General features: G+C 41.9%; 1 protein-coding gene across 1 annotated transcript in view; it reads right to left on the bottom strand.

Annotated features, from left to right (window-relative positions):
* CFAP54 (cilia and flagella associated protein 54) overlaps positions 1–14,706 on the bottom strand; it is a 378,083-nt gene that overhangs the window by 345,437 nt on the left and 17,940 nt on the right. The window contains exon 5 of the mRNA XM_058425781.1: positions 9,724–9,782. Coding sequence (XP_058281764.1) covers positions 9,724–9,782 — 59 coding nt within the window. The remainder of the gene's footprint in view (positions 1–9,723; positions 9,783–14,706) is intronic.

Below are 14,706 nucleotides of genomic sequence, written 5' to 3'. Positions count from 1 at the left end.
CCCTGCAGCTTATCCATTTGAGTACGTAAACCAAAACAGAATGGGTCATGACGGGATTCCATTTAGTCAACAGACATGCATTATTCTAACGGTACAGGGTGACACTGCCCCTGGTCTCAGTACATCTCTAACTAGTTGTGTGACCCTGAGCAAAGTAACTTTTCCCAGCCTCAGCTTCCTTATCTATTATATAAGATAGAGGTAATGGCCGGGTGCAGTGGCTCACGCCTGTAATCCCAGCACTTTGGGAGGCCGAGGCGGGTGGATCACGAGGTCAGGAGATCGAGACCATCCTGGCTAAGAAGGTGAAACCCTGTTTCTACTAAAAATACAAAAAATACAAAAAATTAGCCGGGGGTGGGGGCGGGCGCCTGTAGTCCCAGCTACTCGGGAGGCTGAGGCAGAAGAATGGCATGAACTCGGGAGGTGGAGCTTGCAGTGAGCCAAGATCACGCCACTGCACTCCAGCCTGGGCGACAGAGCGAGACTCCGTATCAAAAAAAAAAAAAAAAGATAGAGGTAATAACAGCACCTTTCTCAAAGTGGTGGTGTGAAGATTAAATGAGATGATAAATGAAAGTGCTTACAAGCATACTTGATGACGGTAGGCATTCATTCAATCAATGTTAATGATGATGATGCTAGTGCCCACCTCATAAGCCTTTCACAGGACCTAGCACATAGTACAGATTCAATAGTAATAACAAAAGCTAGCCATCATGCCTAGATCCTATATAAACGGGAGTTTAGACAGCATGAGAAGCCCAGGTTTATTTCTCCTTCCGTCTTATGCTATAACATACTTGAACTCTGAAGTCACTACAGTATTCAAATCCCACAGACCCAGGACATCTCACACACGGTGGGACCTCCAAGGACTTGTCTCCATTAAATGGACCCATCGAATCCATTTTTAGTCTCAGCTCAGGAATCAATTTACCAGCTGGAGGTTTGGGAATTACTGGTGAAAATTATTAATTTCCTTGAAACAGAAAGAATGTCATTCAGATCTTCAGGTGCCAAATGTACAACCACCCACCACCCCCCCCAAAAATTATTGCATCCCTCACCTCCCATTCCCATCCCACAAGACTGGCACCACAGAACTATACTCATTTTGGACCAGGCACCGTGGCTCACGCCTGTAATCCCAGCACTTTGGAAGGCTTGAGGTGGGCAGATCACTGGAGATCAGGAGTTCGAGACCAGCCTAGCCAATATGATGAAACCCCATCTCTACTAAAAATACAAAAAATTCGCCTGGCGTGGTGGTGGGTGCCTGTAATCCCAGCTACTCAGGGGGCTGAGGCAGGAGAATCACTTGAACCCAGGAGGCAGAGCTTGCAGTGAGCTAAGACGCCGCCACTGCACCCAGCCTGGGCAACAGAGCAAGACTCAGTCTCAAAAAAAAAAAAGAACTATACTCATTTTAGTCTCATTTTACAGGCGATTTAAGTTTTGAAATACAATGAACAAAAGAATAACTTTAGTGGCAAAATTTATGTACCCTGTGCTTTTATAAATTCATATAAAATATTATTGGTTCCCATGGTTTCCTTATGGTTGAAAAACTGAAGACTTGAAAGAACAAGGAGGGGTGGAGCCAAGATGGCCGAATAGGAACAGCTCCGGTCTCCAGCTCCCAGCCCCAGCGACACAGAAGATGGGTGATTTCTGCATTTCTGCTTGAGGTACCGGTTTCATCTCACTAGGGAGTGCCTAACAGTGGGTGCAGGACAGTCAGTGAAGCGCACTGTGCGCGAGCAGAAGCAGGGCGAGGCATTGCCTCACTTGGGAAGCGCAAGGGGTCAGGGAGTTCCCTTTCCTAGTCAAAGAAAGGGGAAACAGACGGCACCTGGAATATCGGGTCAGTCCCATCCTAATACTGCGCTTTTCCAACGGGCTTGGAAAACGGCACACTAGGAGATTGTGTCCCGCACCTGACTCAGAGGGTCCTATGCCCACGGAGTCTCGCTGATTGCTAGCACAACAGTCTGAGATCAAGCTGCAAGGCGGCAGCGAGGCTGGGGGAGGGGCGCCCGCCATTGCCCAGGCTTGCTTAGGTAAACAAAGCAGCCAGGAAGCTCGAACTGGGTGGAGCCCACCACAGCTCAAGGAGGCCTGCCTGCCTCTGTAGGCTCCACCTCTGGGGGCAGGGCACAGACAAACAAAAACTCAGCAAGAACCTCCACAGACTTAAATGTCCCTGTCTGACTGACAGCTTTGAAGAGAGTAGTGGTTCTCCCAGCACGCAGCTGCAGATCTGAGAACGGACAGACTGCCTCCTAAAGTGGGTCCCTCACCCCTGAGCAGCCTAACTGGGAGGCACCCCCCCAGTAGGGACAGACTGACACCTCATTCAACCGGGTACTCCTCTGAGACAAAACTTTCAGACGAACTATCAGACAGCTGAATTTGTGGTCTCACGAAAATCCGCTGTTCTGCAGCCACCGCTGCTGACACCCAGCCAAACAGGGTCTGGAGTGGACCTCTAGTAAACTCCAACAGACCTGCAGCTGAGGGTCCTGTCTGGTAGAAGGAAAACTAACAAACAGAAAGGACATCCACACCAAAAACCCATCTGTACATCACCATCATCAAAGACAAAAAGTAGATAAAACCACAAAGATGGGGAAAAAACAGAGCAGAAAAACTGGAAACTCTAAAAAACAGAGCACCTCTCCTCCTCCAAAGGAACGCAGTTCCTCACCAGCAACGGAACAAAGCTGGATGGAGGATGACTTTGATGAGTTGAGAGAGGAAGGCTTCAGACGATCAAACTACTCTGAGCTACGAGAGGAAATTCAAAACAATAGCAAAGAAGTTAAAAACTTTGAAAAAAAATTAGAAGAATGGATAACTAGAATAACCAATGGAGAAAAGGGCTTAAAGGAGCTGGTGGAGCTGAAAGCCAAGTTTCGAGAACTACGCGAAGATTGCAGAAGCCTCAGTAGCAGATGCGATCAACTGGAAGAAAGGGTATCGCTGATGGAAGATGAAATGAATGAAATGAAGAGAGAAGGGAAGTTTAGAGGAAAAAGAATAAAAAGAAATGAACAAAGTCTCCAAGAAATTTGGGACTATGTGAAAAGACCAAACCTACGTCTGATTGGTGTACCTGAAAATGATGGGGAGAATGGAACCAAGTTGGAAAACACTCTGCAAGATATTATCCAGGAGAACTTCCCCAATCTAGCAAGGCAGGCCAACATTCAGATTCAGGAAATATAGAGAACGCCACAAAGATACTCCTCGAGAAGGGCAACTCCAAGACACATAATTGTCAGATTCACCAAAGTTGAAATGAAGGAAAAAATGTTAAGGGCAGCCAGAGAGAAAGGTCGGGTTACCCACAAAGGGAAGCCCATCAGACTAACAGCTGATCTCTCAGCAGAAACTCTACAAGCCAGAAAAGAGTGGGGGCCGATATTCAACATTCTTAAAGAAAAGAATTTTCAACCCAGAATTTCCTATCCTGCCAAACTAAGCTTCATAAGTGAAGGAGAAATAAAATACTTTATAGACAAGCAAACGCTGAGTGATTTTGTCACCACCAGGCCTACCCTAAAAGAGCTCCTGAAGGAAGCACTAAACATGGAAAGGAACAACCGGTACCAGCCACTGCAAAAACATGCCAAATTGTAAAGACCATCGAGGCTAGGAAGAAACTATAGCAACTAACGAGCAAAATAACCAACTAACATCATAATGACAGGATCAGATTCACACATAACAATATTAACGTTAAATGTAAATGGGCTAAATGCTCCAATCAAAAGACACAGACTGGCAAACTGGATAAGGAGTCAGGACCCATCAGTGTGCTGTATTCAGGAAACCCATCTCACGTGCAGAGACACACATAGACTCAAAATAAAGGGATGGAGGAAGATCTATCAAGCAACTGGAAAACAAAAAAAGGCAGGGGTTGCAATCCTAGTCTCTGATAAAATAGACTTTAAACCAACAAAGATCAAAAGAGACAAAGAAGGCCATTACATAATGGTAAAGGGATCAATTCAACAAGAAGAGCTAACTATCCTAAATATATATGCACCCAACACAGGAGCACCCAGATTCATAAAGCAAGTCCTCAGTGACCTACAAAGGGACTTAAACTCCCACACAATAATAATGGGAGATTTTAACACCCCACTGTCAGCATTAGACAGATCAACGAGACAGAAAGTTAACAAGGATATCCAGGAATTGAACTCAGCTCTACATAAAGTGGACCTAATAGACATCTACAGAACTCTCCACCCCAAGTCAACAGAATATACATTTTTTTCAGCACCACACCACACCTATTCCAAAATTGACCACATAGTTGGAAGTAAAGCTCTCCTCAGCAAATGTAAAAGAAGAGAAATTATAACAAACTGTCTCTCAGACCACAGTGCAATCAAACTAGAACTCAGGATTAAGAAACTCACTCAAAACCGCTCAACTACATGGAAACTGAACAACCTGCTCCTGAATGACTATTGGGTACATAATGAAATGAAGGCAGAAATAAAGATGTTCTTTGAAACCAACGAGAACAAAGACACAACATACCAGAATCTCTGGGACACATTCAAAGCAGTGTGTAGAGGGAAATTTATAGCACTAAATGCCCACAAGAGAAAGCAGGAAAGATCCAAAATTGACACCCTAACATCACAATTAAAAGAACTAGAAAAGCAAGAGCAAACACATTCAAAAGCTAGCAGAAGGCTAGAAATAACTAAAATCAGAGCAGAACTGAAGGAAATAGAGACACAAAAAACCCTTCAAAAAATTAATGAATCCAGGAGCTGGTTTTTTGAAAAGATCAACAAAATTGATGGACCGCTAGCAAGACTAATAAAGAAGAAAAGAGAGAAGAATCAAATAGATGCAATAAAAAACGAAAAAGGGGATATCACCACCGATCCCACAGAAATACAATCTACCATCAGAGAATACTACAAACACCTCTATGCAAATAAACTAGAAAATCTAGAAGAAATGGATAAATTCCTCGACAAATACACCCTCCCAAGACTAAACCAGGAAGAAGTTGAATCTCTGAATAGACCAATAACAGGTTCTGAAATTGTGGCAATAATCAATAGCTTACCAACCAAAAAGAGTCCAGGACCTGATGGATTCACAGCCGAATTCTACCGGAGGTACAAGGAGGAACTGGTACCATTCCTTCTGAAACTATTCCAATCGATAGAAAAAGAGGGAATCCTCCGTAACACATTTTATGAAGCCAGCATCGTCCTGATACCAAAACCTGGCAGAGACATAACCAAAAAAGAGAATTTCAGACCAATATCCTTGATGAACATTGATGCAAAAATCCTCAATAAAATACTGGCAAACCGAATCCAGCAGCACATCAAAAAGCTTATCCACCATGATCAAGTGGGCTTCATCCCTGGGATGCAAGGCTGGTTCAACATACGCAAATCAATAAATGTAATCCAGCATATAAACAGAACCAAAGACAAAAACCACATGATTATCTCAATAGATGCAGAAAAGGCCTTTGACAAAATTCAACAACCCTTCATGCTAAAAACTCTCAATAAATTAGGTATTGATGGGACGTATCTCAAAATAATAAGAGCTATCTATGACAAACCCACAGCCAATATCATACTGAATGGGCAAAAACTGGAAGCATTCCCTCTGAAAACTGGCACAAGACAGGGATGCCCTCTCTCACCGCTCCTTTTCAACATAGTGCTGGAAGTTCTGGCCAGAGCAATCAGGCAGGAGAAGGAAATAAAGGGTATTCAATTAGGAAAAGAGGAAGTCAAATTGTCCCTGTTTGCAGATGACATGATTGTATATCTAGAAAACCCCATTGTCTCAGCCCAAAATCTCCTTAAGCTGATTAGCAACTTCAGCAAAGTCTCAGGATACAAAATTAATGTACAAAAATCACAAGCATTCTTGTACACCAATAACAGACAAACGGAGAGCCAAATCATGAGTGAACTCCCATTCACAATTGCTTCAAAGAGAATAAAATACCTAGGAATCCAACTTACAAGGGATGTGAAGGACCTCTTCAAGGAGAACTACAAACCACTGCTCAATGAAATAAAAGAGGATACAAACAAATGGAAGAACATTCCATGCTCATGGGTTGGAAGAATCAATATCGTGAAAATGGCCATACTGCCCAAGGTAATTTATAGATTCAATGCCATCCCCATCAAGCTACCAATGACTTTCTTCACAGAATTGGAAAAAACTACTTTAAAGTTCATATGGAACCAAAAAAGAGCCCGCATCGCCAAGTCAATCCTAAGCCAAAAGAACAAAGCTGGAGGCATCACGCTACCTGACTTTAAACTATACTACAAGGCTACAGTAACCAAAACAGCATGGTACTGGTACCACAACAGAGACATAGATCAATGGAACAGAACAGAGCCCTCAGAAATGACGCCGCATAGCTACAACTATCTGATCTTTGACAAACCTGACAAAAACAAGAAATGGGGAAAGGATTCCCTATTTAATAAATGGTGCTGGGAAAACTGGCTAGCCATATGTAGAAAGCTGCAACTGGATCCCTTCCTTACACCTTATACAAAAATTAATTCAAGATGGATTAAAGACTTATATGTTAGACCTAAAACCATTAAAATCCTACAAGAAAACCTAGGCAATACTATTCAGGACATAGGCGTGGGCAAGGACTTCATGTCTAAAACACCAAAAGCAATGGCAACAAAAGCCAAAATCGACAAATGGGATCTCATTAAACTAAAGAGCTTCTGCACAGCAAAAGAAACTATCATCAGAGTGAACAGGCAACCTACAGAATGGGAGAAAATTTTTGCAACCTACTCATCTGACAAAGGGCTAATATCCAGAATCTACAATGAACTCAAACAAATTTACAAGAAAAAAACAAACAACCCCATCAAAAAGTGGGCAGAGGACATGAACAGACACTTCTCAAAAGAAGACATTTATGCAGCCAAAAAACACATGAAGAAATGCTCATCATCACTGGCCATCAGAGAAATGCAAATCAAAACCACAGTGAGATACCATCTCACACCAGTTAGAATGGCCATCATTAAAAAATCAGGAAACAATAGGTGCTGGAGAGGATGTGGAGAAATAGGAACACTTTTACACTGTTGGTGGGACTGTAAACTAGTTCAACCATTGTGGAAGTCAGTGTGGCGATTCCTCAGGGATCTCGAACTAGAAATACCATTTGACCCAGCCATCCCATTACTGGGTATATACCCAAAGGACTATAAATCATGCTGCTATAAAGACACATGCACACGTATGTTTATTGCGGCACTATTCACAATAGCAAAGAGTTGGAACCAACCCAAATGTCCAACAACGATAGACTGGATTAAGAAAATGTGGCACATATACACCATGGAATACTATGCAGCCATAAAAAATGATGAGTTCATGTCCTTTGTAGGGACATGGATGAAACTGGAAGACATCATTCTCAGTAAACTATCGCAAGGACAAAAAACCAAACACCACATGTTCTCACTCATAGGTGGGAATTGAACAATGAGAACTCATGGACACAGGAAGGGGAACATCACACTCCAGGGACTGTTGTGGGGTGGGGGGAGGGGGGAGGGACGGCAATGGGAGAAACACCTAATGCTGGGAGACCAATTGATGGGTGCAGGAAATCAACATGGTACGTGGATACATATGTAACAAACCTGCACATTGTGCACATGTACCCTAAAACCCTAAAGTATAAAAAAAAAAAAAAAAGAACAAGGAAAACCTTTGATTCACTAAACTGCAGGTCACTTCTCAGTAGTTTCGACCAGCACTTATTTTTTTGTGTCTGTATTGTTTACTTGGAATTTTCCTCTATACTTTGTTTAAATATCAGTAACGATCTGAATGGCAAAAAAAAAAAAAAAAAAAAAAAACTGAAGACTTATCTCCTAGTAAGATTAGAATACATATTTAATCAGCATGGCAAAATACTCAACTATCCTTATTTTATCAGAGACAAACTCAAGGTATATGAGGCAGAGAAGAAATGTCTTACAAAGGTTATGAATAAGAAATTATTTTAAGATGACTGTCACTTTAAAATTCTCTCAGCGTTAACAAGCACAAACACTAACAGTCAAATGTTGGCACAGACATCTCTGCCCTTCAAAGCTTTGGCAGCAAGCACTGAAGCAGACCAAACTATGATGGTCCTGTGAAGCCATGTTTGTTGTCGTTACACCAAGTGCAACCAGAGTATGCAAATTCTCTTTAGGAAATCATCTGGAACTGAATGTAGCATCATTGCAATAGTCTGCGGGCCAAGTTTACATTAGACCTGGGACAGTCCCGCCTCAATTTAATTCACACTCAGAAAGCTGGCACAGAGCTTCTTCAAGTCACTGTCTGTCATAGAGTTTTTTAATTCGAGAAGCAAAACAGAGAGAGAACACATAATTAATGTTATCCATTGAGCATGCAAATTTCTTTACTTCCATTTTTATTTTTCAAATGTTGTCAACTTTTAAGATACTTGGCTATGCTTTGAGGAAATAAGAAAAAACATATCTCTCCTGAGTGTTAGAATATTCAGGGTAAGGTTCTGCATGGAATAAAGAATAAAGTAGTCATGTTTCAGATGCCGGCAACAACTCAAGCAGGGTCTCAACGGGAGTATATTTGCCCGTCTTGGCCTACATTCCAATAACCAGAAAATTAATACAGGGAATAAATATGTCTCCCGCGGACAAAAATGCTACCAACATTGTAGGGAAGTCAATAGAAGTGTCAGCAATGTCTTCAAGCTAACACTGAGCAGTGAGTACTGGTAAGTAAGAATCTTATAAAATAAAGTCTCCTTGCCTTCGTCATGCAGCTGGGTTAGAGTTTAAGTGTGCATTCACCCAATTAGCATGCAGGCCAGAAGTGGAAACACTTCAAGCAGAATGAAATCCAAGCTCCATATCATGACATAAAGGGGGTAACCATAGTTTATCATCCAAACCAGGACACCTTTTTTTAATTTTCTTTTTTTTTTTTTTATTTGAGACACAGTCTTGCTCTGTCACCCAGGCTAGAGTGCAAAGTGGCACGATCTTGACTCTCTGCAACCTTCGCCTCTCAGGCTCAAGCAATCTTGCCACCTCAGCCTCCCAAGCAGCTGGGACTACAGGCATGTGCCACCATGTCCAGCTAATTTTTGTACTTTTTGTAAAGACAGGGTTTTGCCATGTTGGCCAGGCTGGTCTCAAACTCCTGGCCTCAAGTGATCTGCCAGTGGAGGTCTCCCAAAGTGCTGGGATTACAGGTGTAAGCTACTGCGCCCGGCCCAGGCCACTTTTACTAGTAAAAGTGGCCACTACTGATAATTACTAACAGGACAACAGGCATAAACCGGGACTTTCCTGGGCAAGCCAGGATGGATGGTCACCCTACCTAAAGCTATAGTAACCAGATGGATGTTCACTATCAAGCGTGACAAGCATGACTATCTGAGAGACAGAGAATACTAACATTTTCAGGAATTTCCTTTCTTTTCATTAAATCATCTATATTTTTACATATGATCCCTATAAAGCAAAACTAAGAATAATAAAGCTATATAATATATATTTACTGAATTTTATCTTATATAATTCTCCAAATATTCCTTGTTTAACACTCAATATACTGTGTAATGAAAGCCTTAAGAAAAATAAGGAAATAGAGGGGAAAATATTTTGTCAGTACATTTCATACCTTGGAAGACTGACCTATGACCATCAGTTTTCTGCAAATGGTGTAAATATAAATGGTACCTGGATGGAGAAAACGATTGTTAACATGTTGTACAGTCAAATGACAGAAATTTTATATTCCAATTTCTGTGGTTCAAGTCTGTAGTTCCCCAAACAAGTGATCTCATGAGGAAGTCTGATAATGGTATATACAGTTATACTCATCCTAATTTTTCTTGTAACTTGTAAACAAAATCATTAAAATAATTAACATGGCCGTATTTTAAATATGTTGACACAAGAATCTTTTAGTCTCATTTTACAGGCCAGTATAATGAACAAAAGAATAATTCTAGTGGCATAATTTACGTACTCTCTGCTTTCATTAATTCATATAAAATATTACCGGTTCCCGGCTGTGTACAGTGGCTACGCCTGTAATCCCAGCACTTTGGGAGCCTGAGGCGGGAGGATCACGAGGTCAGGAGTTCAAGACCAGCCTGGCCAATATGGTAAAACCCCGCTTCTACTAATAATACAAAAATTAGCCGGGAGTGGTGGCGTGCACCTGTAGTCCCAGCTACTTGGGAGACTGAGGCAGAAAAATCGCTTGAACGTGGGAGGCGGAGGTTGCAGTGAGCCGAGATCGTGCCACTGCACTCTAGCCTGGGTGACAGAGCAAGACTCCATCTCAAATATATATATATATATATACACACACACACACACACACACACACATATATATACATATATCTATAATATATACACACATATCTATAATATATACACACATATCTATAATATATATACACATATATATACACATATATTATATATATATATATAATTGGTTCCCATGGTTTCCTTATGGTTGAAAAACTAAAGATTTATCTCCAAATAAGATCAGAATACATATTTAATCAGCATGGCAAAATACTCAACAAGGAAACTCATAATAATTTAAAAATCATAATGCATAACAGGGCACATATTCACTCTCATAACAGGGCACATATTCACTCTCGGACTCATATAACATTTTTCCCATTATCAAGGTGTGTCCTATAAGCATTCTAATGAAAAAATAGCATTTCCAACACCTAAGTAAGGACACATGCTTTTGTGTCAGACCATTAACTAAAAGAGGATAGAAGGCTAGAGAGAGAGTTAAGAGAGGAGTGGGGAACATCACCATACTTCTCTCTGTATACAAGCAGTTTATCAATCTATAAACATGCCCAAAATGTGGTAACATGCTTTAAAAAGGCATGTAATTGTAACAGAGAGTCTAAATATTTTCTATAAAGTATCTAATATTCGTAACCATAAAAATTCAACAATTATGAATTCTATGTTCAGGTTTAAACTTTTAAGTTTCTGATGGCCGGGTGCCGTGGCTCACGCCTGTAATCCCAGCACTTTGGGAAGCCGAGGCAGGCAAAACACCTGAGGTCAGGAATTCGAGACCAGCCTGGCCAACATGGAGAAACCCCATCTCTACTAAAAATACAAAATTAGTTGGGCATGATGGTGTGCACCTGTAATCCCAGCCGGGTGTGGTGTCTCACGCCTGTAATCCTAGCACTTTGGTAGGCTGAAGGGGGCAAAACACCTGAGGTCAGGAATTCAAGACCAGCCTGACCAACGTGGAGAAACCCCATCTCTACTAAAAACACAAAATTAGCTGGGCGTGATGGTATGCACCTGTAATCCCAGCTACTCAGGAGGCTGAGGCAGGAGAATTGCCTAAGCCCAGGTGACAGAGGTTGCAGTGAGCCAAGATTGTGCCATTGCACTGCAGCCTGGATGACAGAGCGAGTCTCCATCTCAAAAAAATAAATAAATAAAAAGTTTGTGAGAAAATGGCAACTGCACCAAAACATCTATCACTTGATTAGAACACAACTATAAACATAATAAACATCAATTATACAAATCAGTGACCCCCAAAATTGAACAAAATTTAAACTTAAATGTATAGTACCCTAAATGTCATAGAGAATGCAATTGGTCCTTAACATTCAGGGACTCGGCATTATTCATGTGACTACCCCCAGCACCTGCAGTTATTCATTCCACTAAAGATCCACTGGGGAAGAAACCACTCGACTAATAACAGCTCGAGCTCAGCAGACTTATCTCAACGAGGCTTTGTTGACTTCTACTCTTCATCTTTTTCATTTCTTTTTTTTTTTTGAGATAGAGTCTCGCTCTGTCACCCAGGCTGGAGTACAGTGGTGCAATCTCGGCTCACCGTGACCTCCACCTCCAGGGTTCAAGCGATTCCCGTGCCTCAGGCTCTCAAGTAGCTGGGATTACAGGCGCTCGCCACCATGCTCAGCTAATTTTTGTACTTTTAGTAGAGACGGGGGTCTCGCCATGTTGACCAGGCTGGTCTCGAACTCCTGACCTCAAGTAATCTGGCTTTCCAAAGTGCTGTGATGAGAAGCTTGAGCCACCATTCCTGGCCTCTACTCTTCATCTTTAAAAATAAAATTGTCTAAGTGTTTCTTTGCAGGAAAAAAAATAGTCACCAAGCAAAAATATGCACAGGAAACACATGCCTGTCCACAAAACATGTGATGAGGATGTAAGCCAGAAGCCTGTATAAACATGCCAGTAACAGGGAACTGGGGAACTGAGGAAGGCCTCAGGAGACTGCCCTCAAGAATGACAAGGACCCTCTGTATTTCAAAAAGGTGCCTTTCACCTTTCCAGCCCTAAAAGGTTCTGACTGTAACTAAGTCCTTTGACAGTTCAAGATCTTGGCATGGCTCACAAATTCCTGCTGCAAAAGCCAGACTCAGAGAGTAAACGGTATCAGATGGAACACAGACTGAATCTTTATGATCTCAAGGTATTTCTGGAAGTTTATTTCGCTTTGTTCCTTTTTTTTTTTTTTGAGATGGAGTCTTGCTCTGTTGCCCAGGCTGGAGGGAAGTGGCATGATCTCAGCTCACTATAACCTCTGCTCCCCAGGTTCAAGCAATTCTCCTGCCTCAGCCTCCCAAGTAGCTGAGATTATAGGCACATGCCACCACACCTGGCCAATTTTTGTATTCTTAGTAGAGATGGGGTTTCACTATGTTGGCCAGGCTGGCCTTTCACCATGTTGGCCACTCACCTGGGCCTCCCAAAGTGCTAGGATTACAGGCGTGAGCCACCATGCCAGGCCTGTTTCATTTTTAACCAAATCCCTAATAGGAGTTTATTGCCTGCTCTTGTGAGTCCTTTTCATTAAAAATGGCCACCATCAAAATAATCTAGTTGAGGGTCTAAATCAGTTGGGTTCACTTCAGTTGAAAAGTAAGGTATTACTCAATATCCATATGCCAAATTAGATTTTTTTTTTTTTTTTTTTGAGATGGAGGCTTGCTCTGTCACCCAAGCTGGAGTGCAGTGGCATGATCTTGGCTCACTGCAACCTCCGCCTCCCAGGTTCAAGCAATTCTCCTGCCTCAGCCTCCCAAGTAACTGGGATTACAGGCATGCACCACCACACCCGGCTAATTTTTGTATTTTTAGTAGAGACCCAGTTTCACCATGTTAGCCAGGCTGGTCTTAAACTCCTGACCTCAGGTGGTCTGCCTGCCTCGGCCTCTCAAAGTGCTAGGATTACAGGTGTGAGCCACTGTGCCCAGCCTAAATTTTCATTTAAAAACCAAGATTGGTTAAATATTTGAAGAAACCAAGGGTGTGTGTGTATAACAGTCAATTTAAAGTAAATACAGTAAATGTCTAACTGAAAAGGTCAAATGTATTTTGATAAGTTATCAAGGCACATTTGACCTTTTCAGTCAAATATAGTTTTGACTACTTAAATTCCAAATTCTCAAAACTTCAAGGTCTTTGCACTTGCTGATCCCCCAGGTGGAATGCCCTTCCACCAAATACCCAGAAGTTTCACTATCCAAACTCCTTCAGGTCTTTGTTCCTCTGTCATCTCAGCAGCCCAGCCCCTCCTCTCTCTATCCCCTTCTAGCTTTGACTTTTCTCCATAGCCTCATCACCACCTGACACAACTCAGTTTTGATTTGTTTAGCATCTCCCTGCAATGGAAGTCAGCACGAGAATGTGGTTTTTGTCTATTGTCCACTCCTGTGTCCCTAGCACCTAGAACAATGCCTAGCATATGGTAGGCATTCAGTAAGTTAGAAAATAAATTAAAACAGGAAGAGTAGTTACTGAAACTAAGTATGTGTATCTCCCAGAACCCAGTAATTCCACTCCTAGGCACAGATCCCAGAAAACTCTCGCACAGGTCTATAAAAGGACATGTGTAAGGATATTCATTGCAGACTTATTTGTGCAATTAGAGAGGTCAGGCAAACCAGGTGCTCATCGCCAGGCCTGTATGGATATCTGGAATATAATTCAGCAGGCAGAATTAATGAATTAGATTTACATACGGGAACTTAGCTAGATCCTAAAACCCCCAATATTCAGCAGGAAAAAAAAAGGAAACAGAATAAAATCTAGAGCACAATGCCATGTGTATTAAAAAAGTGAAAAGAAAAAAAAGCACATACCAAGAAAAGGATATCAAGGATACAGAAATAATCTTTAAAAAAAAAAAAAAAAAAAAACTATTGAGAGGCCGGGCACTGTGGCTCATGCCTGTAATTCCAGCACTTTGGGAGGTGGAGGCGGGCGGATTGCCTGAGGTCAGGAGTTCAAGACCAGCCTGGCTACCATGGTAAAAACCCGTCTCTACTAAAAATACAAAAATTAGCCGGGTGTGGTGGGGCATGCCTGTCGTCCCAGCTACTCATGAGGCTGAGGCAGGAAAATCGCTTGAACCCAGGAGGTGGAGGTTGCAGTGAGCCAAGATCGTGCCACTGTACTCCAGCCTGGGCAACACAGCGAGACTCCATCTCAAAAAAAAAAAAAAAAAAAAAAAAAAAAAAAAACTATTGAGAGAAATGGAATCCCAGTGCTTTGGAAGGCTGATGCAGAATGGCTTAAGCCCAGGAGTTCAAGGCTCAAGGCTGCAGTGATCGTGC

Source organism: Hylobates moloch, unplaced genomic scaffold (assembly GCF_009828535.3).
Source record: "Hylobates moloch isolate HMO894 unplaced genomic scaffold, HMol_V3 SCAFFOLD_12, whole genome shotgun sequence".
Taxonomy (NCBI): domain Eukaryota; kingdom Metazoa; phylum Chordata; class Mammalia; order Primates; family Hylobatidae; genus Hylobates; species Hylobates moloch.
This window is presented reverse-complemented; position numbering and strand designations above follow the sequence as displayed.